General features: G+C 42.2%; 1 protein-coding gene across 12 annotated transcripts in view; it reads right to left on the reverse strand.

Moving 5' to 3' along the window:
• Nucleotides 1-458: 458 nt before the first annotated feature.
• Nucleotides 459-25,199, reverse strand: part of TOGARAM1 (TOG array regulator of axonemal microtubules 1) — an 85,376-nt gene continuing 60,635 nt past the window's right edge. For 5 of the 12 annotated variants that reach the window (XM_073350262.1, XM_073350259.1, XM_073350261.1 and 2 more), the window contains 5 exons: nt 24,742-24,860; nt 15,030-15,219; nt 8,547-8,766; nt 6,972-7,058; nt 459-1,644 (listed from right to left, as the gene is read on the reverse strand). In XM_073350262.1, the coding sequence (XP_073206363.1) occupies nt 1,391-1,644; nt 6,972-7,058; nt 8,547-8,766; nt 15,030-15,219; nt 24,742-24,860 (870 nt within the window). In that variant the 3' untranslated portion in view covers nt 459-1,390. Of the gene's footprint in view, nt 1,645-6,971; nt 7,059-7,723; nt 8,002-8,546; nt 8,767-10,875; nt 11,289-15,029; nt 15,220-21,800; nt 22,717-23,346; nt 23,388-24,741; nt 24,861-25,199 lie in introns of those variants that run through there. The other 7 variants (XR_012159626.1, XR_012159627.1, XR_012159628.1 and 4 more) reach the window with 7 other exon arrangements.

A 25,199-nucleotide genomic window follows, 5' to 3' on the forward strand; every position in this document is an offset into this window, starting at 1 on the left:
CAACTGGCAGTAGGCTCATACTCTTCCCTGCTCCCACTCCCCTTGGAAGTAAACATTCATTAAGAGCTGAGAGGCTTGTGCTAAGGAGCTAAAGGTAGGGAATGAAAATCCTGTCAGAAATAATATCTACAACTAATTTTCCACACTTAATTTAGCTCCAGCTATATCTGTAACTGAAGTGGACACAAAAGAACTATTTGTACGGTTTCCTTGAGCTCACAATTTGAGGCGGAAAATACAGTTTTACACTTTTAACCATCTTAACTTTTTAGCACTATTTGCCCATGAAACAGAACCTTGCTTCATGGTAACATTCATCCTCTCATGATACCCAGTGTAAACCAGAACTTTACAGATAACACTAGTCTTTGTTGTATGTTTAGTTGTCCATAAATGATTTTGTTTTTGCATCCAACAAAGGGAGAGAGTTTTTGAGTGAAACATCATCATGTCACACGTTTACAGAAATAAATCCATTTATTTTTTATAACATTCCTTTTTCTTTTTAAAATGAGTACAGTACCTGTAGCCGGAGAACTCTGAAAAAAGCTATTGAAGACGTGGCACTATGTTGTTGAGAATTACACACCTGGGCTGAGAGATAACACCTTTATAAATATTTGACAGATAAAGATTAAATTTAGTGTTTTTAAACAAAACTACGGAAGTTACATTCACCACCTGGAAATTTTTTTTTAAGACAAATGTGTATTTCAAAATCTGTAAAAAGTTCCTAAATTTTTTTTTGTCATCATGCTTCATTATAACCTGTTAAAATTTTACATCTGTGCAGCTGATTATGCCCAACTGTCGAACAAATGTTACATCAATGTAACAGGAGCAATAGTAAGCTAATACTGCACAATCATAAGTGGACTGATTTAAGAAATACATATTTTTCACAAATGTCACAGAAACCCCTGTTCTTGGTACCATATACATCACTCAAGGATTTTTTTCCACTTACGTAAGTAAGGCTAAGTGAGAAAACATGTCAGAACATGATTACATAATAAAAAGTATATTATTCATTACAAATTTCATATTTATTATTACATACAGGGTACTGTGCTGTAATTTCTAAAGAAGAGTGCAAATGAGCAGGACTGACTTCTCTTTAAAGACCTTAGATACTTCCATGTGGCCTGCAAGCAACACTGGTGAGGACAGTTCATGAGTGTTATACTGATTTGGTGTACATGTGCTGGCTCAGGACAGTGGGGTGCTCTACAGGTTGTCAATAAAGGCAGCCATTCTAGTTTTCTACATGAAAGTGCAGGCACTGTGAAAAGCAACTTTAGAACTGTTTCACTTGTCTTCATGTAAACAGGTATCAGTCTGTCATATAGTGTATGTATTGACTGAGCTACACACACACACCCCGTTTATTTTAGGTAGCTATATCAAGAAATTCTTCTAAATTCTTTTTGATGTGTGGTGGCTGAGATGCAGCCTGGATTAACAGGCTTTGACCCATTTGTGCAAAAAGTGCTTTTGATAATTTAGCTGTAGCTGTCCGAATATTTCCTCCAGCTCCCGGTAGCGAGCCACTGTTTGTCATGTTTCCTAAGAGATGCCATAGGACAACTAAAACTTTCTGCTCTATAGCATGAGGCTTCCGTGGGTATAGCTCCATAACAAGATCTGAAAGAATTAAGAGAACACAATACAACTGTAATTACCATGTTGTAGTATATTATTTGTATTTTCTTTGCAAATACCATGACCTCTGTGAATCCAATTTAAATAGTATCGCTTGACAATCATCTCCCCCTCAGAGGCTTTTTAAAAGTTATATCCATCTAGCACAAGTTAATAATTCTAACCATTCATTAAAAAATGATGTCAGATAAACCTAGAAAAGGAGGATACATTTTGAGGTTGGGTTGTTATAACTTCCTTTTCTCATCATTATGTATCAGTATTGCAGTGTGCATGTTAAGATAACTGACAGAGCGCTGGACAACGGCAGCTGTACCAGCATGCTGATCAGTGGGTCACCAATTAAATCACTCCCAAGTAAACCTCAGCAGTAAAGCTGGGTCTAATTGATAGATTGGGATGGTCCCAGGAGAGCCCCAACAGCTAATCAGCCCATTACTAAAGAGGTAGAAAAGGCATAGGAAGGAAGCGCTCAAAGAGAAAGAAAGACTGCCAGGTTTTTCAGGGTCAGAGCCCAGAGATATCTCTGAGCAGGAAGATATCTTCTCTCCACCTGTCTTGGCTCACTGAGCTGAGCTAAGGAGTGTATGCTTTTATCAATACAGATCTGCAGAAGTTGGTAAGGGTGCTGGGGAGAACATTATCAATAAATCGCACCAGACGTTTTACAAGAGGAAGGTCTCTGAGTAGTTTGTGGCTAGAAGACAGAGGAGTGAGGTGATGCTGTCACTCTAACCCACTTGTTCTGTTCTAGCCCTGGGAGGCCTGGCAGGGGTGCTCCAAAAAAGCGAGGCTCAAAAGCGGCGAATTATTGCCTTGATTGAAGGTAAGGGACTCCAAGCGTTGCTGTCACGGAGGCAGAGAGCCCAGTGCACCAGAGCAATGCCTGGGACGGAGTCCCACGAAGGGGTGGATAGCAGACATCAATATACACTTAACATTATTAGCTCATGTATAATTACTAAGGGGTTGTGCTCCTCTACTGGCAAGGGGCCACACAAGACAGTCAAGACCGGCTGAGGACTGGTTTTGAGCGGTTCCTCATGTCCGACACTGACCAATAGTAACTGTCTGCACGAGAAAGCGTTCTTCCCTAGCTAGGCCGTCACAGAGTCTTCCACAGTCCCTTACACCACTCTTCTGAGAAACCTGACAGAGTTCCACACATTCTGCAACACTTGGGCATAACAGATAGAACTAAAAACACTGTGGCAGTACAGAAGCCCTCTAATATAAATACCCATAAATAAAATAATTTCCCTACTTAAGATTTAACAACTTCAAAGCATAAATATTACAGGCATATTTTCATCTTGTCACCAGAATGGATAGCTATATAGTGCCATTAATTTTACTAGATCACCACCACCACCCTCACGGGGAAAAAAAAAACCACAACCTGATACACAAATGTGCTGGAAATTCAGCTTCATATGTAAAATGTATAAGACCGACCATACTGGGTCAGACCAAAGGTCCATCTAGCCCAGTATTCTGTCTTCTGACAGTGGCCAATGCCAGATACTTCAGCGGGAATGAACAGAACAGATAACTATCAAGTGATCCATCCCATGTCATCCAATCCCAGCTTCTCACAGTCAGAGACTTGGAACACCCAGAGCATGGGGTTGCGTCTGTGACCATCTAAGCTAATAGCAGGGATCTCAAAGTTCTGATAACAAAAATTACTATATGACCCCAGGAGGGTGGGCTGAAGCCTGAGCTCCACCACCCCTAGCAAGGGGGCCAAAGTCCAAGCCCAGCCTCCTGGACAGCAGGGCCAAAGACACTTTAGCAAAGCTTTTGACACCGTCTCCCACAGTATTCTTGCCAGCAAGTTAAAGAAGTATGGGCTGGATGAATGGACTATAAGGTGGATAGAAAGCTGGCTAGATTGCCGGGCTCAACAGGTAGTGATCAATGGCTCCATGTCTAGTTGGCAGCTGGTATCAAGTGGAGTGCCCCAAAGGTCGGTCCTCGGGCCGGTTTTGTTCAATATCTTTATAAATGACCTGGAGGATGGTGTGGATTGCACCCTCAGCAAGTTTGCAGATGACACTAAACTCGGAGGAGAGGTAGATGTGCTGGAGGGTAGGGATAGGATACAGAGGGCCCTAGACAATTAGAGGATTGGGCCAAAAGAAATCTGATGAGGTTCAACAAGGACAAGTGCAGAGTTCTGCACTTAGGACGGAAGAATCCCATGCACTGCTACAGACTAGGGACCAAATGGCTCGGCAGCAATTCGGCAGAAAAGGACCTAGGGGTTACAGTGGACAAGAAGCTGGATATGAGTCAACAGTGTGCCCTTGTTGCCAAGAAGGCCAATGGCATTTTGGGATGTATAAGTAGGAACACTGCCAGCAGATCGAGGGATCTGATCGTTCCCCTCTATTCGACATTGGTGAGGCCTCACCTGGAGTACTGTGTCCAGTTTTGGGCCCCACACTACAAGAAGGATGTAGACAAATTGGAGCGAGTCCAGCGGAGGGCAACAAAAATGATTAGGGGACTGGAACACATGACTTCTGAGGAGAGGCTGAGGGAACTGGGATTATTTAGTCTGCGGAAGAGAAGAATGAGGGAGGATTTGATAGCTGCTTTCAACTACTTGAAAGGGGGTTCCAAAGAGGATGGCTCTAGACTGTTCTCAGTGGTAGCAGATGACAGAACGAGGAGTAATGGTCTCAAGTTGCAGTGGAGGAGGTTTAGGTTGGATATTAGGAAAAACTTTTTCACTAGGAGGGTGGTGAAACACTGGAATGCGATACCTAGGGAGATGGTAGAATCTCCTTCCTTAGAAGTCTTTAAGGTCAGGCTTGACAAAGCCCTGGCTGGGATAATTCAGTTGGGGATTGGTCCTGCTTTGAGCAGGGGGTTGGACTAGATGACCTCCTGAGGTCCCTTCCAACCCTGATATTCTATGATTCTGTGAAAAGTCTGAGCCCCATCATTCAGGGCAGAAGTCCTTGGACTTCAGCTTTGATCCCAAGCAGTGAGGCTCAGGCTTTGGTTTCCAGCCAGGGTGGTGGGGCTCAGACCTTGGCTTCAGCCTCAAGCCCTAGCAAGCCTGAGGCCAGCCCTGGTGACCCCATTGAAATGGGGTCCTGACCCACAGTTTGAGAACCGCTGGATTAGTCTAATGATCTCCCACCTCCTTTAGAGTAGTGATAACAAAAGATAATTCAGCCAGATATTCATGATTATACTTATGCAACACCCATCTCCCCCCTCTCATTTCGTATTAAAGAATATAATCTCAAACTGTAGTGCAAGCTTTAGGTGTTTTGTTATAGGTGATAGGAAATGTACAACCAATGAATTTGAAACTATACTCCTAAACTATTAAACGTGATGTGGGACCACAATGAAGCTATAAGAGACATTATCTGCCCAATTGGTATATGAACACTGAGGGGGCAACTTTTAAATCTGATTTTCAGCCACGTTGAAAATCTGGTCATTATGGAGAGCATAATTAATGAATCTTAGTTAGGTAACACTTGGCTTGGGTGTTGCTGTTATCGCTGCTATTGTCATTTATCTTCCTAACAATATTTTAACAATGTTAGTGAGAAGATCTAGAAATGTGAATCCAGCCATACACAAGACAACTGTTTCCAGGGTGAGGTACACTTACAAGTCTATTCTGTCTAAATCATCATGTCCAGGGCATCTACCTAATACATTATTTTAAAAAAAATAATATGCTACTAGATTAAGATCCAGTAACAGAGTGTGCTGACCCCTTTCAGAGGAAATGCAGCCCACTATGCCTGTTACTGGGCCTGGGTCTCCTGTAGCATGAGGCAGTGTGATCTCTTTCGTCTTCAAGGACCGTGCAATAACAGGCTGAGAGCAAGGCCTGCTGTGAAAACTAGTAAGATATAAAAGCCAAACCACTGTGTCAATGGGAGAAAGACTTGGAAGAGAGAACAGTCTCTCTGCAGGCAAATCTGAAGAAGAACAGCCATGGCTGCAGTTTTCTCCTGACAGGGGCCTCGGGAATAAGTCTACAAAGGTCTATGGTCAGAAGCTGGTAAGGCTAGCCATGAGGGGTGGAAGGACTCTTCCCATACCCTAGTGAAAGGACTGTGGAGACCCTCTGCAGCTAAGGGGTAGAAGACTGTTGCAAACCTGATACAAGAGAGGAAGGAGAGTTACTCACCCTGAGCATTAACTGTAGTTCTTCCCAGCCAATGGGAGTGCAGAGCCAGTGCTTGGGGCATGGGTAGTGCACAGAGTCCCGTGGCCTCCCTGCCTGGGAGCCAGACCTGCTGCTGGCTGCTTCCAGGGCACAGCGTGGTGTCAGAACAGGTAGGGACTAGCCTGTCTTAACCGGGCAGCACCACTGACGGGACTTTTAACAGCCCGTCGGTGGTTCTGACCAGAGCCGCCGCAACCCAGTGCCTTACATTCTGCAGTTTCTCGTTGGAGTCTGTTTTTGAAGTTTTTTTGTTGAAGAATTGCCACTTTTAAGTCTGTTATTGAGTGTCCAGGGAGCTTGAAGTGTTCTCCGACTGCTCCCTGGACACTCAACAACAGACTTAAAAGTGGCAATTCTTCAACAAAAAAACTTCAAAAACAGACTCCAACGAGAAACTGCAGAACTGGAATTAATTTGCTAACTGGACACCATCAAATTAGGCCTGAATAAAGACTGGGAGTGGATGGGTCATTACGAAAACTAAAAACTAATTCTCCCATGCTCACGTCCCCCTACTGTTATTCACACCTTCTTGTCAACTATTTGAAATGGGCCACCCTGATTACCACTACAAAAGTGATTTTTCCTCATGTTGATAATAACCCACTTTAATGGAATTGTCTCATTAGAATTGGTAAGGCAACCCCCATCTTTTCATGTACTATGTATATATATCTTCCTACTGTATTTTCCACTGCATGCATCTGATGAAGTGGGTTGTAGCCCACGGAAGCTTATGCCTTAATGAATTTGTTAGTCTCCAAGGTGCCACAAGTACTCTTCGTTGTTTTTGCTAATACAGACTAACACGGCTACCACTCTGCCGTTTAGGTTATTATATGGCCCCCTTTGCAGGAGTATCTGACCAACTAATGTGTCTGCTCCTTTGGCTTAAAAATACTATTTCTTCTGACAGAGAACATGCAGCAAGAGAATCACTGCATGAGCCATGCGCATGATTTCTGTGGCTGCAGGGCATTTGTGCCAAATGCGATACTCTTGTTGTTGTGACAAACATAACCACTTGCATCAAGAAGTGAGTTTGGCGAATGAAAATGGAATACAAGTAAAAGTGAATTTGCAAAGCAATATGTAACTTTACCAGCAAGCTTTTCAGTCATGTCTTGTTTTGCTTTTCCATTCAAAAACTGGGCCTTTGTGCAGAATGGTTGGAGAAGCAAGTAATTATCTAAATTCAAAGAATAAAAAATGTTAAAAACCATCAGAATAATCACATTTATACAACAGTAAAGTATGTAGGCAAGTTAAAACGACTTTATAAAATAAAATCTTCAGTTCAGAATTTATTAAAATAAAACTGCTGAACCAAAGTGACTTAAGGTAGAAAGTTTCTTTTTTCACTGAAGATCAAAGAATTATTTTAACTTGTGAATTTTTATGAATAGCTACAAGAGAACTGATTTCTTGTAAGGACTAACTACTACATTACTGCAGAGTTAGAAATGTACATGGCAGCTAAGGCCACGAACATCTACATTACTGCCCATTGGCCTAGTCCTCAAAGTTGCTTAACACTTTTAAATGCTATAAAAGCCATTACAGTTAGGGGCACTCAGCCATCTCAGCAGGTGTTCCTCAATTTGCAGGACTGGGCCCTTCCTGACTTATATAAATTGACTTACAGCAACACTGTTGCATCATTTTATGTGCTGTGTAGGATTGATCAGGGCAAACAGCCTAAGAGATGTGAATGTGCAAAGTGAAAAAGGTAATGGATAGCCTCTGTTTTTTCACACTTCCTAACAGTCACCAAAGTCAATCTATGCTCAGCATATCAATATACTCAGGCCTTGGCTACACTTACAGGTGTACAGCACTGAGAGTTAAACCCACCTTCGTACCGCTGAGTAGGGAAAGCGCTGCAGTCTGTCCACACTGACAGCTGCCAGCGCACTGTGGTGTTCACATTTGCAGCTGCCTTGGGAGCGGTGCATTATGGGCAGCTATCCCAGCATTCAAGTGGCTGCAACGTGCTTTTCAAATGGGGGGGGTGGAGTGTGACAGGGAGCATGGCGGGAGAGAGAGTGTGGGTTTTTGGGGTGCTGAGAATGCGTCCGCTTGCTGTCTTGTAAGTACAGGCCCCGCTCCCTCCCGCGCCTCTCTCTCACTCACTGAAAGCAAACGGCATAGATAGATGAGATAAGCAGCTTTCAGAAACAGACCCCCCCCCCCCTTCAAGCAAACATTAGCTGTCAGCACTCCAAACGGAGCCCCCCTGCCTGCCTCTCACTCATTCAAAGCAAACAGCAGCTGTGTGGTTTTTTTGATAAGCAGCCCCCCTCCGAAACTGAGCTTTGAAACGGCACTTCCGTGTCCAGAGTTCACAATTAAATTAAAAGGATTATGGGGAGTTTCCGGAGGTCAGTGTGTAATAACGATATTCCCCGTTTACACTGGAACTGGAGCGTCTCAGCCAATGCGCAACAGTTGTTAATCCTCTCGGAGGTGGAGTACCAGCAGCGCTGTAGCCGCGGAGACACAGCAATGTACGTGCCTTGCCAGTGTGGATGGGGGGTGAGGTACAGCGCTCTGGGTGGCTTTACTGCACTGTAACTCGCAAGTGTAGCCAAGGCCTCAAACCTCCTACCCACCACACATATACAATGGCTTGGTAGGAACAGTTTTATAAAGACTGGCTACTTCAACAGTTAATTACCTAAATGTTGACAAAGAGCTTGAATAACATTTGTGGCAGCAGCATAGATCCCTGGATTCTTGGAGTTCAGGTTGTTGTCTACCATGGCTGGAATCAACATGTTGATAACAGGTGATAAGTTATCTTTCAGCAAAGGAATCATCTTGTACATTGTCTCTAGAGCTACCTGATTTACTTTGCTGTTGGAGTCATGTAAGCGAGACTTGAAAGCGTCAAAGATCTGAAAAAAGCATACAAATATCACAGGAGTTAGAGAAGTTTCATGTTTTCTCACACATTATATGAGTAACTTGAGTGGTACATTTTACCCAAACAAAACTTTGATGTGCAGTCATCTGGGATTGTATCCTTTTTACCAAGGTAAAATGGAGTTTGATATTTTTATACTGTATAGAGTTCAATTTTATCTCAGTTCATATGTATTCTAGTCGTTCCCAGACAACACAATAAGGTTAAACTAGCCTTCTGTAACTTTTGATCTGATAGCCGTATTTTCTGTGCTACTGTTGTTTTTAAACAAGGCTACCCATTGAAATAGACAATCCCTAGATTTTGCGTGAGAAGAATAGAGCATCCCCCTCCCATAGCATTTCAGAGACATGTCTGTGCAGTGTTAACACCATGGGGCCTTGGTCTATGATTTCAACCCCTACGTGCTACCACAACACAAATGATAAAGAATAAGTACGCCAAAGGAGTTTTTGCCTTCCTGAAGCAAAGACAAAACAGAAACAATAACTATTTCTATTTATAGACTTTTAAGGCCAGAAGAGACTATTATGATCATCTAGTCCAGTGGTTCTCAACAAGGGATATGTGTACCCCTCGGAGTACGCCAAGGGCTTCCTCATCTAGATATTTGCTTAATTTTACAACAGGCTACATAAAAAGCACTAGCAAAGTCAATACAAACTAAAATTTCATACAGACACTTGTTTATACTGCTTTATATACCGTACACTGAAATGTAAGTACAATATTTATATTCCAATTGATTTATTTTATAATTATATGGTAAAAATGAGAAAGCGCTCAATTTTTCAGTAATGTGTGTTGTGATGCATTTGTATGGTTATGGCTGATTTTGTAAGCAAGTAGTTTTTAAGTGAAACTTGTGGGTACACAAGACAAATCAGACTCCTGAAAGGTGTACAGTAGTCTGGAAAGGTTGAGAGCCACTGTTCTAGTCTGACCTCCTGTATAACACAGGCCATACACAGAACATCACTTAGTAATTTCTGAATCAAACCCACAATTTTTGTTTGAGCTAAAGCGTCTCTGTGACACTGACAGAACAGCCAACTTGTGGGTGACCCATAACAACTTAACAAGAAGAAAAGGAGTACTTGTGGCACCTTAGAGACTAACCAATTTATTTGAGCATGAGCTTTCGTGAGCTACAGCTCACTTCATCAGATGTTTACCGTGGAAACTGCAGCAGACTTTATATAAAGTTTCCACGGTAAACATCTGATGAAGTGAGCTGTAGCTCACGAAAGCTCATGCTCAAATAAATTGGTTAGTCTCTAAGGTGCCACAAGTACTCCTTTTCTTTTTGCGAATACAGACTAACACGGCTGTTCCTCTGAAACTTAACAAGAGGCACCGAAATGTAATCAAGACAGTCTACTTGTATGTGGATTTCAAAGAGATGTGCTAGACCAGAATTGTTAACCCATTTATTTGCAGTAATAGAAATCAAGGGTAGATGCTAAATGTATGTGTCTGTGTTTACCTGTATCTTGTTAGAAGCTTAACAATGATCTAATTAGCTGTAGATGCTAAATCCTGTTCCTGTCTTATAATTAGGGTTGTCAAGCGATTACAAAAATTAATTGTGATTAATCGCACTTTTAAACAATAGAATACCATTTATTTAAATATTTTTGGATGTTTTCTACATTTTCAAATATATTAATTTCAATTACAACACAGAACACAAAGTGTACAGTGCTCACTTTATATTTACTTTTTATTACAAATATTTGTGCTATAGAAAACAAAATAAATAGTATTTTTCAAAAAAAACAGGAGTACTTGTGACACCTTAGAGGCTAATAAATTATTTTTCAATTCACCCCATACAAGTACTGTAATACAATCTCTTTATGATGAGAGTTGAATGTACAAATGTAGAATTATGTGCAAAAAAAACTACATTCAAAAATAAAACAATGTAAAACTTTAGAGCCTACTAGTTCACTCAGTCATACTTCTTGTTCAGTCAGTCACTCAGACAAACAAGTTTGTTTACATTTTCAGGAGATAATGCTGCCTGCTTCTTGTTTACAATGTCACCTGAAAGAGACAGGCATTACAAGATATTTACGTGCCAGATGCATTAAAGATTCATATGTCCCTTCATACTTCAGCCCCATTCTAGAGGACATGTCCATGCTAATGAGGGGTTCTGCTCGATAACTATCCAAAGCAGTGCAGACCGATGCATGTTCACTTTCATCATCTGAGTCAGATGCCACCAGCAGAAGGCTGATTTTCTTTTTTGGTGGTTCGGGTTCTGCAGTTTCCGCATCAAAGTGCTGCTCTTTTAAGACTTGTGAAAGTATGCTCCACACCTCATCCCTCTCAGATTTTGGAAGGCACTTCAGATTCTTAACCTTGGGTCGAGTGTTGTAGCTATCTTTAGAAATCTCACATTGGTACCTTGTTTGCGTTTTGTGAAATCTGCAGTGAAAGTGTTCTTAAAATGAGCACCATGTGCTGGGCCATCATCCAAGACTGCTATAACATGAAATATAGGCAGAAAGTGGGTAAAACAGAGCAGGAGACATACTATTCTCTCCCAAGGAGTTCAGTCACAAATTTAATGAACACATTTTTTTAACAAGCATCATCAGCATGGAAGCATGTCCTCTGGAATGGTGGCCGAAGCATGAAGGGGCATACGAATATTTAGCATATCTGGCATGTAAATATCTTGCAATGCTGGCTACAAAAGTGTCATGCGAATGCCTGTTCTCACTTTCAGGTGACACTGTAAATAAGAAGCTGGCAGCACTATCTCCCATAAATGTAAACAAACGTATTTGTCTTAGTGATTGGCTGAACAAGAAGTAGGACTGACTGGACTTGTAGGCTCTAAAGTTTTACATTGTTTTGGTTTTGAGTGCAGTTACGTAAGAAAAAAAATCTACATTTGTAAGTTGTAATTTCAAGATAAAGAGATTGCATTATGGTATTGTATGAGGTGAACTGAAAAATACTATTTCTTTTGTTTATCTTTTTGCAGTGCAAATACTTGTAATGAAAATATAAAGTGAGCACTGTACACTTTGTAGTCTATGTTGGAATTGAAATCAACATATTTGAAAATGTAGAAAAACATCCAAAATATTTAATAAATTTCAATTGGTATTCTATTGTTTAACAGTGCGATTAAAACTGCGATTAATTACGATTAATTTTTTGAGTTAATCGCGCGAGTTAACTGCGATTAATCGACAGCCCTACTTATAATGCTTCATTACTGTATTCTATTGACTCCAAGATCAGAAGGGGACATTAGCATTTAGATGGAACTTGTGGTATAGTAATATTATTGTCCTAATCTCTCCTTGAAACCTGTAATTCCACATAGTAAACCACTTGTGATCTGTCTTCGCAAAAAGAAAAGGAGGACTTGTGGCACCTTAGAGACTAACCAATTTATTTGAGCATGAGCTTTCGTGAGCTACAGCTCACTTCATCGGATGCATGTGCTGAAAATGGCCCACCTTAATTATGCACATTGTAGGGAGAATGGTCACTTTGGATGAGCTATTACCAGCAGGATAGTGAGTTTGTGTGTGTGTTTTTTGGGAGGGGGATGAGGGGGTGAGAGAACCTGGATTTGTGCAGGAAATGGCCCAACTTTATTATCATGCACATTGTGTAAAGAGTTGTCACTTTGGATGGGCTATCACCAGCAGGAGAGTGAATTTGTGTGGGGGGGGTGGAGGGTGAGAAAACCTGGATTTGTGCTGGAAATGGCCCACCTGATGATCACTTTAGATAAGCTATTACCAGCAGGACAGTGGGGTGGGAGGAGGTATTTTTTCATATTCTCTGTGTATAAATAAAGTCTGCTGCAGTTTCCACGGCATGCATCCGATGAAGTGAGCTGTAGCTCACGAAAGCTCATGCTCAAATAAATCGGTTAGTCTCTAAGGTGCCACAAGTACTCCTTTTCTTTTTGCGAATACAGACTAACACGGCTGTTACTCTGAAACAGGAAATACAAGATTAGCATCATAGTAACAATCTGCACCGCCTATTCTTCCTTGGGAAAGGTCCTGCTATGATAAAGGTCATGCTTGTCAGCTTGGTAAGGAGTTATAAAGAAAACTCATGTTTAACTGGTTTTCTACCTTGACCCCCTAAGTCCTTTTCAGAGTCACTGCATTCCAAGATACAGTCCCCATTCTTTGTTCCTAGATGCTTTACATTCTTACAACTAGCTGTATTAAAATCCATATTGTACAAATGCATATTGTACAAATGAACTGTGGGAATGAAGAAAAATATATGTGCTTTATAGTTTAAGTAACAAAGGGTTAAATTAGTTTTAAAAAAACAAACGTGGTTATGTAGGTCATGTAAAGTGCAGTTGTGGGAAAGCCTTGAAAGTATGCCGCTTAATTGAAAAATAGGACCTGAGAGTTAACTGATAAGATAGAAGGAAGAAGAGGCCCAAATTATCAGGAATAGTTAATAATAAGGAAAGATTGTGTGAGTTGAACCAGCAATGACCCCAAACCACCAAAACCTGGGTTTTAGCTAGTCAGCCGTTAGCAGTGACCTCACTTATTTGTTAATGGCTATAAAAGGATAAGCTCTTGAAGGGTTCACTGCTAATACTTGACCAAATTGGAGCTGGCCATGGCTTAGCTCTTTTGTAAGTATTTTGATCAAATGTTTGTTATAAATGTTTTGTTACAGTTTGAATGCAGTAGTTGCCTACTATTTAGGCTATTAGATGTGTTTAGAACAATTGTAAAAATATCATTCAGACTTTGGATTTAACAGAGGAATTTATGGTTAAGATAGTAATATAGGGTACCACCAGACACTAATATCTATAATGATAAATTCCAACGAGAACCCACCTTACCAAGCAATCCAGAATGATCTGTATAACTGACCTAACCCCATCATTATTTACCATTCTAACCATTTTTATGTCATTTGCAAATTTTACCAGCAATGATTCTGTATTTTCTTCTAGATCATTGATCAGGATACTGAATAGCATTGGGCCAAGAACTGATCCATGCAGGACTCCATTAAAAGTAAAGGGATTCTGCTAGGGTTTTAACCTAATCTATTCTAGGCTGCTATTTTCCCCCTAAAAAATGGCATTCCTGAGAAAGTAGACTGGATGCAGCTACCGCATTGATACTAACAAATTAACTCTTGGAAAAAAACAGAATTAGACCTCTTCTCCTTTAAGTCCCCAAACAAGAGTGAATGAGACTTTCCAGAACTATGCTGAACAGATAGTACAGAGGAAAGCTGAGGGAAGTCTGGCAGTTGCTGATGTGGAGGACTTTGGGGGAAAGGGGTGGTGGCTGACATCTCTACTGAGACAGATTAAGGTTGTGGAGTGGTGTCTTGTTTGGTGATTATTCTAGTGATGAGGTGGGCGTCTTTGGGGGGATGTAATAAATGGTGTGGCATATCAGATGCATTAACTTTTCATTTCCTTGCTTTTTGCATTTTGTATAAATTATGCTCTGTACAGAGCAACCTTAATTCACACACAACACAGGGTTTTTGGGGTACTAATTTTGATTGTATGTCTCTCTTTTACCTTTTATGTTTTCCTTACTTTTTAGAGTTAAGATCTTCAGGCAGGTATCATATCTTCCTTTATACAATGCCTAGCACAATTATGCCCTGATCCAAATTGAAATAAGCAAGCCACTGCAAAGATTGCTTAAACTGCTCAGGAGTTCTTTAGACTGATGCAGTCTATGGCTTCCTAAAATAAGATTTGGTAAAAGGCTCACACAGTGGTGGTAGAATTGTAATAAAAAGAAAACAAGAGAAAATCCAAACTGGGCAATAGATTTTTGTTTAACTCACACAAAGATTTAACATGGAATTAAGATAAGAATAAAACCATAATAATTGGAAAAAATACTCCAGGATTAATTCTGCAATCAGGTCTTTGGCCTTCCCCAGTCTTTCCAATCCCTTCTTTTTCAACCTCTACCTAAGACACAGCTCTAAGCCTCTCTCTTTTCCCATCTGTTTCCAACTATTTTAGGACCTCGCCATCTCCTCATTAGCAAGGCCTGACCTACTCCCCACTTGCTCTGGGACTCTCCTGTTTGTCAGATTTTCATAATAAAAGACCAGACCAATGTTTTTAGTAGTGAGAATCTCTGAAGCAGTACATTCTTATTACCAAGGTTTTTCCTACACAGAATCAGGATGAAGCTTAATGGGCCTTTGAAAGAGGATGTTTTTATATACAGTTACCTTCACAATGTTCGCAACAACAAGGTCTTGATTGTTCTCCGTGTCTGATAACAGTTGTTTAATTCCATTAATTCTGTCCCGAAAGTCTTTTGCATTCAGTAAGCTTGTAATGACCTTAACATATTCTGCACTTTCTAGTGAATTACGAGCAACTGGTTTTCTTGTAATTTCACGTACTTCTGTAATCTCTCTGTTGGGGGGGAAAAAAGGATTACTGTTATCTGCTTAACATTCAGACCAGCTGGAACAATAGCCTGAAGTTAACGGGTAGTCAACTTTCTCAGCTATACAAACATCAAAAACTAAATAGAAAAACTTCCTATCAAAGGCATTTGGGCATTTTAAAGTAGGTTATTTAAAATGAACCATTTCTTACCCTACCCGAACTATGGCTCTTCGAGATGATGTCAGGGTGGATCCAACTGTAAATGCACATGCAAGCAAAATCAGCGTCTGTTGGGGCTGTGCATGCACCCTGTGCTTCCTCGTGCTCCTGTACGAGGGCATAAAGGTCAGAGCACCCAGGGACCTCTGCTCAGTTCCCCCACAACTCACAGCCTGTGTTTGCAGAGGAGTGGGAATGGAGAGCCAATCATGGGATCTGCACTTACGACACCTCTTCAAAGAACCAGAGTTATTGTAGGGTTAGGAACTGTTCATTCTTCGAGTATATGTCATTGCTGATCCCACTGTAGGCAACTGGCAAGCAGTGCCTCTTCTGGGTGGTGGAATGAGGAACATCAGCTGCAGCAGGCAAACGGGGATTGTAGCACTGTTCTTTCAAACTTGCCTGGCAGCTAAGTCCAATGCATAATGATTGACAAAAGTCAGTGGATTACTCCACATTGCCACCATGCCGATCTCAGAAACTTAGCATATTTCTGAAGTAGACAGAGGATGTTGCTGGAGCTCTGGTGGAGTAAGCCTTGATCTTCACTGGGAAAGATGTCCTAGCTAATTGGTAACACAGTAAAATACATCATGTTACCCACTTAGATATTCTTTTGAACATCAAATGCAAGTGAGGTGCCTCAGGTAAAATCTTCATATGAATTCATTTGCCAGTAGAAACCAGAGCCAAAGTCAAGGTAGATTTTATGCTTATTTAAATATCACCACAGACAAAAGGATTGATAATGGAGCTCAATGACTCCTTGTTGGCAATGGCAGTGAAATACCCCTAATTTGTCATCCTGGAAGATTTCAATACTCATATTGGCAAGGCTGCAGATGCAAAAATCCCAAAACTCATCTCCTCACTAACTCACACTCAGACTGTCGCAGGTCATCTCTGGTTCAACAACCCTCACAGCCATTCATAACCTGGATATGATCTGCAGCCTAGATATCAAGATGGAAGACATTATAACCCAGCCACAGTCTTGGACAGACCCTCACCTCGTTAAGGCAGTGATCAGAGACCCTCTAGCATCCATGTAACAAGACAGACCAGTGATCTTAATTCAACCATGAAGACTTATGGAGTCCAAGAAATTCCAAAGCCTATTATAGAAGACCAGCACCCCACTCACAGAACAAGGAGTTGAAGGGCTCCCCACTCCAGCCTGTTGGCTCTTGCTGCTTGCAGATTTGCTGTGGCAGGCTCCTTTGATGGGGGTGGGGGGAGGAAGGGCTCGCTATCTGACCATCCATGACTACAAGGGTTGGGGAGTGGAAGGGGAAACGGTTCACCAGCCCTGCAAAACACTCCATAATAAATATGGGATGCTGATGCCAGGGCAAAGGGGGTGAGGGGCAGCGTGGGGGGTGGTTCCTGGGTGAACCTTAAGGGACTAGAGCAACAGAAGGAAGAGGGGGTTTGGGGCAACCAGCAGTTGGCAGCATACGGGCTGATCTATTGGGCAGATGGACTTGGGTGTTGACGGCAGCCGAAGGGCACTGGTGGGAGCAAAGGGTGGTGGAGAGGCAGGAGAAGGGGTGAAGAGGGAGTTTGAGGGGAGGCGATGGCGAGTAGGGAAGGTTTTATTGGGGAATGGGGCTCGAGGGGATGGGGAGAAGTGGTGGGGAGGGTTGGCAGGGTGATGTTTTACAGGTATTTATTTGAGGGTTGTGTGATGGTGTGGGTTTATTTCAGGAGATGGGGGTTGGTGTGGCAGGGAAGAGGGATGAGAGGGGGCTATGGCAGGAGGTTTTGTAGGGTTTGGATTTAACTGGGGGGATCAGAAAGGTTGGATGTTTATTTTGGGATGGAGCAGCAGAGGGTTGGATGAGTTTAAGCAGGAGCTGGGTGGAGAGTTGGAGGTTATGGGGGGGCTATAGGACAGTGGTTGAGGAGAGATGGTGGGATTTGAGGGAGGGATGGGTTGGTGGGCTATAGTAGTATACTATAGTAGTAGGGGATGGGCTGTGGGAGGGACATGTTGGGGGGCTACAGCTGGGAGCACAAGGAGCTGTGGGGCAGTGCTGGTGTCCTCAGCTGGCTGTGTCTGGCTCCCTCCACTGCAGACCGCCCCCACTTTCTCCCCTCCCTGTCTATCTCATTCCTTCCATCCCTCCCTTGCTGGCACCAGCCCCAGCTCCATGCCAAAGCGCAGGGAGGGATGGACTTGCCACCACCACACCAGGGATGGAGCTGGCTCACACGACGCGGGCTGCACTTAGGATGGAAGCTACCTCCTCTAGCCCTACTACCCAGCGCCTACACCCCTTGGATCCCTCCCACACACTCTCTCCTCCAGGGCAACTAAGCAGTCGATGCTTCAGGGAGGAGCGCAAGCCTCAAAGGAAACCAATGGAAGAGGGGAGAGGAAATGTTAGAATGCTGGAGCGTTGCCCCATCCTGGATTCCAGGTGCCAGAGTGACACTCCAGACCACTCCGGCAGCGCTACACACCTGAAGATGAGGTATCATTACCATTCTGCACTGGCCTCGACCACTGACATGCTGGTCCCCAAACAGCCCCTTCTTCCCCATCACCCATACAGGGCTCCTTAGTTTTCTGACAGCCTGTACCAGATGAAGAGAGAAGGGTGGAAACTCAAGCATCAATGGCAGAAAAAAATTCATTCAGATAAGATGAAACGTAGCGAATACCTCAAAGCCTATCCTGAGGTTGTCTTACAAGCCAAGAGAACCTTCCTATCAGCCTCCACCAAAGCTGCCAAATCCTGCTCCAAGGAGCAATCAGTGGTGATAAATCACTTCATCAATCCTCAATGCCTGCATTAGAGCCAAGCACCCAGCTCTGTGAAGAGTTATCATCCTATTTCACTGAAAAGATCACGCACATTTGGGAAGCCTTCTCAAACAGCATGGATCTCTCCGCTTGTATCCAACAACCAACAGCCCATCTGTATTCCCAGAGTTCAGTACATTCACTCATCAAGAAGTCCTGGACACCCTAAAAGAGTTCTGACCCAAGACCTGTGAATCTGACTCATGCCCTTCCTGGCTTCTGAGTCACGAACAAGTGATGCCACTCCTGACCAATATAGCCAATGCCTCATTCAGAGAAGGAATCTTCCTCTTTCAACCATTGAATAGTCTGAACAGCATCAAAAAGTATCCACCCTGGATACTTTAGTCGTAGCCAACTACTGCCCAGTGTGAAACCTCTCATTCCTAAGCAAGCAACCAAGCAAGCAAAAGGCTAACTATAAGCTCATCTAATGGAAGCCAACATTCTAAACGCAGCGTAATCTGGATTCAGGCCAGGACAGGGAATTGGAACTGCTTTAGTGGCATTGACAGGAGGAGATCATCCATCAATGGGTAAAGGATAGACATCCATTCTCATCCTCCTGGACACCTCTGCACCAATTAACATTTGTTGACCACAAAGGTACTGCTGTCTCTGAGTTAGGTAGCAGGAGTCTGAGGTAAAGTGCTAAATGGTCTGAACTCTTCCTGGAGGGATGTACCTAAAAGGTCATGATGGGAAACTGCACCTCCACCACTAGACCCTTGTCTTGTGGAGTTCTACAAGGTTCAACTCTTTCTCCAGTTCTTCTCAACATCTATATGCAACCACTAGGTCAGACAACATGAACTCAAATGCCAGCAATATACAGATGACACAGAGCTTTCTCTATCCTTCACCACATATGGACACAACTGTACTACAAAGACGACCCAGCGCTTGGGTGAGATCCAGAGCCATAACTAGACATTTTAGTGCCCAGGGCAAGCAAGCATATTTGCGGCCCCACCGTTTTTCATCATGTTTCTACCCCTGCATCTTTGCACTCTGGGTGGCTTCCCTGCTGGGGCCACCCTGGTTACAGCCCTGTAATTCTGCCACTTGCCTCCTTTGTGATCTTGGGCAGATCATATGTTTTGGTGCCTCAGTTTTCCCTTATACAAAAGAGAGATAAAGATACTTACAGAAGGATGGTGGGAGGTAGAATTCACTGGTGAAATGAAAGGGATTATAAGAGTTCGAACTATAGTTCATCTCTCCAGAACGTGTATATGGAAAAAAAGGGAAGCTTCCCCCGTAAACCAGAGATCACAAGTGTTGTAGTATCTATTTTATAAAGATTTCAAATATACTTCTCTGGAATTTAATCCTCCCCAACACTAAACTCCATGCCCATGTGTGGCTTCCAGAGAGAGAATCTTGCCTGCTAACATGTCCCTGTAAATGGGATCCACCACTGCACCTGGACCCCTCCTACTCGGTCAATAATCTGCCTGTCTTTCCCTAGCCCACAGGAGCTGTGCTAAACTGCTCTCTTCTGGGAGGCATTCCCGTACTCATGTCCAGCAGCCATAAACATCTCTTCCATCAGGCAAAATCAGATCAGTGTTTTGTTTCCAGCAAATAAAGTCCAAATTTTATGGTAAAAGCAATTTCCCTGTTTCCTGATTAACAACAACAAACAAAGGCCCACAGGCTGGGGAGGAGAACAGAGTTTAACTGACACTGAGTTTTGAAATGGGGTCTTAATGACCAGGTTCAAATTAGCCAGCATCACCTTTTCATCCTGGGGAATGGAAATGAAATATGATTCTCTACAGCAGGATATGGCTAGTCCAACTCCCACCACACTCACAGCCCTTTAAAAACATGTCTCAGATAAAGTAGGTATCTTGCTCTTTCACAGGCTCTGTTATTTTCCTCCTCCTGTTGTCTGAAGCACAGATTTTAACACACACACCCCCATACACACACATCTATCTAAGCCACCTGTGTTCCACCTGCAAATCAAGAGGACGATGTGATCTGGGGAAAGGACAACAAAAAAATGGCTTTGTACGGTTTTCTTTCTTCAAATACTAATAAATGCACAAGTGGGCACGATCTTGTGCTGGCAGGGAGGACTGGATGGTCTAACTAGCCTTTTTAATCTCCAGAGTCTGTGATTTACAAACACTGACTAATGAATCCACAAGTGTCCAGTGTCAGTAGATGTCTGGTGTTTGAGGGACATCATCCTAGTGCAGACTCATTTACTAAAAAGCTTGGGTACTGCAAGAGTAGGCAGTGTGGCTGCACAGATTGGCCTGGGAGTCAGCAGTGGTGAGCTCAGTTCCTGGTCTATCACTGACCCACCATATAATCTTGAGCAAATCCCTTAAAACATTGTGCCTCAGTTTCCTCATCAGTAATTACACTTACCCATGTTTGTGAAGGGCTCAGAGATCTTTCAGAGACAGGTGTGATCTCAGGGCTGAGTATATCTAGGTAGATAAAAAAAAGACAGGAGCGCTGCCCTGAGGAGCTTACAGAGTCAGTCTAAATCAGAAGCACAATAAAGATGCCAGTGGGGGACGGCCTAGGGAGGAGGACGACGACAGCAAGAAGCTGACACAGAGAACAAACCATGCTTGTTGCACTTACTCCTTGCATATTACCTCTGTTGCACTAGATTCCTGTTAGCCTGGGTGTGCTTAGCAGGTGAATTCACAGCAGCCCAGCACCTCACCAAGGAAAGAGACTCTTAGCTGTGGTGTCCCCGGGCAGCACTTCCCTATGTCCGAGACAAACAACAGCCCTGTGCTGATCAAAATGTTACATACAAATCTGCCGATTCTGGTGATTTCACAACCAAGACATCAATCCTTGCTGCTTTTAACCTCACTCGAGGACATGCAGGTATCAGTCCATTGCAAAGGACACAAGTAATGTTTTCTACCATCTCCACTTGGCTAGGAGACTCCATGCCATTCCTGGCAGAAAAAGACCTGGCCTCAGTTTTTCAGGCCTTTGTCACTTCTCACCTGGACGACAGCAATGTGATATCCCTATACACAAAACTTTTAATACTTGGGAAACTCCAATTAATACAAAATGCTGCGGTGCATCTCCTAGGCAACATGGATTACCGTGAGCTCATGACACCTCTCCTCTGCTCTCTACTACGGCTTCCCATAGAATTTTGAATCAAGTTCAAGGTGTTGGTCCTTATCTTCAAATCACTCCATGGCTTGGGCCCAGGAGATCTAGAAGACTGTCTAAAGCTCCATTGTAAAGACTGTGGTCGACAGCTTCACTCCTTTGGTACAATGGAACTCTTAACAATAAGACTAAAGCTCGTCTGCATGGGAGACAAAATCTTCTCCAGGGATGGTCCGAGACTAGGGAATGAACTTTGTCAAGAACTAAGGACCATCACAAACCTCACCACTTTCTGATCCAAGGTTCATTTCTCTGACCTGCCTTCTCTAATAATCACGTAGCAACAGGTATATTTATTTAATAAATACATTTTAATAGAAGAACAAAACCCCACCAAAACATTACACTGCACGTACTTCTCACTCTGGAGAGAGGATGAGAGGAAAAACACCACATGACAGATGCATAATCACTTTGCATATTGCTTTAATAGAGGACGCTCAAATACTATGGTGACGAGTTTGGTATAAAAACCTATACAGAACAGAATTTGTGATGAGATGACCTATCCCTTGGACGATCCAACTATAGCCAGGAATAAATGGGGACACTGCCCGAATGGTTTGGTTCTGTCAACATACTAAACAAAGCTCTGGAAATGTCCAGTAGGTGCAATTTCTCCCCCAGTGAAGAGTGGGGAAAAACAGGAGACTCGTGAGACCTTCTTTGTAGCCCCTTTCAGAATGCTCCTTACTTCATCTCACTCTGAAGACAGTCTTCCTTCATTTCAGTCAGAAGAGTGAGTGTGTTGAGCACTTAAGGCTGACCCTCCTTACTGACTTTCAATAGGGTCATGGTGGCGTGGAAAACTCAGGCCAAATTCTGAAACTGAGACATCGCCAAATTCTGTGACCGAGACGAAAGTATTAGCTGTGGTATTGAGGCTGTAAGTGCCGAGGCTACGAGTGCAAAAAGCATCATGTCAGAGTTGTTGGTGCCAGTTTTGACAGCGTCCTCTTTGTTGCCTTTCTTCTGCTGCCTGACCCCAGAGCATGGTGCCTGTTCGAGGGAGTGCTGGCCAATGCCAACTCTTTCATAGCCACTTGGGTGGTTGTTTCCTCTGGATCTAAAGTGACCAGTATGAATTGTTCAGCCAGATGTAACTTGAGCCAGGCATCCCTGGACTGCGGGTCCTGGAGGAAAACTATGAGCACCACCATGCACTTTGGGATACAGCACTCCCACAGGAAGAATAGGCAATGGCTGTGTCTGTCCGTGAGGAGAATGCCGCCAACGGACGGTTTGAACCGTGATGGCTTAGAGTCTGTCATGTTAGCACAAAGCCTCCCCCCACCGTACGGGTGTGGGGAACTACTCTTTTCTTCCTGCAACATCCAAAGTAAAGAAAATAGGGGATAAGAGTGAAGATAAATTCTCTACACCAAAGTAATCAAGAAAAACAATGGGTTTCAGAGTAACAGCCGTGTTAGTCTGTATTCGCAAAAAGAAAAGGAGGACTTGTGGCACCTTACAATGAGTCTGAAGCTCTATAGTATGAATTAGACACTTGCTGGGCTCTATCTTGCTGCCACAGGCAGTTCAAGGAAACAGAAATGTCTGCAGCCACTCCACCCTTTATGACCTTGCACTTGTGGCTCCAATGGACAATGCTATTCAAAGACTCCAACCTTGTGCACATCAGGTGCATGCGCACCTACAGGGGGATCCACACTGACACATACTCAAGGAAGAATTATATTTAACAAAGGAACAATAAAATATGTTACAAATTCATGCACAATTCCTTTTACTCAGTATACTTTTACTATTGCTTCTTGGACCTCTACCTTTCTTCTCTTTTTTTCAAAATAGTTTCTAATGGTATGTCTACAAAGCAAGTGAAGGTGTGATGGGTCTGTACTCAGGTTCTAGCCTACACTGAAGACCATACAGTCACATCTTTAAAACAATTGTTACCCACACAGCTAGACTAAAGCTAGCATAAGTATGCCTACCTGTGCTACAATCACACCTTCATCTGCTGTGTAGACGTATCCTAAAAGAGACGATTAAAACAGGAAGGAAAACTATTATACTTTCCACATGAGTATCCAAAATATCAAACATCACATTTCAATCCAATGTGGAGTCCATGCTCTGTGTATTATATAAAATCTATTTATATTTCAAATGGTTATTCTTCTACATGGCCATGTTTACAATTAGGAAACATAGATTAAAGGCAAAACAGCTGTTCAATATTTGATACACAGATAGCAGATGTTTTGGATACAGCAAAGTTATCTATCTAGAGTATGTAATGCAATTTTCCATATATAATTTAGTACACTGTATGTGTGTATTAGCTCAGGATCTATACTGCTTTACTAGGTGCTCAAGAGTATTGAGTAACTGGTTTTCTGCAGCTCATATGCTCTCAAAAGTCCAGAAATTGTTTGCTTCTACTTGCAATTTGTTTTATGCAATTATGTTTTATGTAGTTTTAAAATTTAACCACACCTTCAATATGAGCTTGTTTGTGACACATTTCCTAACAACTATCAGTATTTTGAATAAGTATCTGTCTTCTCAATGCTTGGGGTAGTAGCTCCCAGAATGCAACATTCCCATTTGAATCTAAATAGTTTATACCAATGACAAATCTGGATTGTCAAAAAAACAAGGGTCAGTATTATGATGATTAATATAACAGTTGTGTAAACTTGAGACATAATCCTCTATTTTTATCATGTGACAATACTGCCATTTAGTGATTTTTATCAGACAAGTTATCCACTGACCAGCTCTATTACTTATGGTCTAGTAGGGAATAATCAGAATGCTGTTGAAAAGAGTTCAAAGAGTCCATTGTAGAATTTATATGCAACTTATTTTAATTATTTTGTATTAGTCTCCCAGCCAATAATTTAACTTTTCCAGTGGAGTTTAATCATTATCAGATTAACGATTAAACACTATAAAACATATGTACGGATATTCTTACTGATATGGTCCAGCACTGAGTAAGAACTTCAGTTATTCCAATGTCATGCACAGAAAAAGTAAAACCTTTAAACTACATTTACAGTAATAGTGAAGCACTGTACATGAACAAAAGGCACTACAAATGCTCCTTCATAAAATACATGTGTGTTCACAGGCAATCGGTAAGTTAATTAACACCTAACTGCACAAAACAGTAAGCTAGTTATTAGTAAGGAGTGACAGCCTAATTAAAAGTATTTACTTGAGATATATCAAGTTCCACCAACTTTTTTTTTTTTAAGTTCCATTTAAATCTGACAAATATTGCTATGAACGTTGTACAATCTCTCCCCAGCGGTACTGCAAAGAATATTCCCTGGAGATGAATTACTAACAGAGTCTGCAATTTAGCAAGACAATTCTACCTTTCAGTGATATTGAGCACATCTCTCGAAGTGGATGATGACCTGGAATGTCCAATGCTGCCAGTATGAGAACGTCTTCCTTTGGCTGACGGTGTGTCTAGAGGCATCTCTCCTAGGCCCTGCAAATATATGACCATAAATAAGAGGTTATCCAGTACTGTGCTGTGGCGTTGGAAGCTCTTTAATAGCAGCCTAATGGTTGATAAAACTGCAGTAGCAAACAGTTCACTTGTTGCAACCGAAGCAATTACAGATTAGATTCACTTTGTGTCTTTTCATAGGCGCAATCTGTTCGCAATGCAATTGTATTCCAAAGCAATACAATAAAATGACCATTTATCCCTAGTATTAATATTATTCACCTTAGCTAAGATGCAAGACTGTAAACTCACTATTTGTTTATATTAAATTTACATAAGTAGGAAAGATACTTAAAAACACTGCTATTTCACCTCTTC

Source organism: Lepidochelys kempii, chromosome 6 (assembly GCF_965140265.1).
Source record: "Lepidochelys kempii isolate rLepKem1 chromosome 6, rLepKem1.hap2, whole genome shotgun sequence".
NCBI classification, from domain to species: Eukaryota; Metazoa; Chordata; order Testudines; family Cheloniidae; genus Lepidochelys; species Lepidochelys kempii.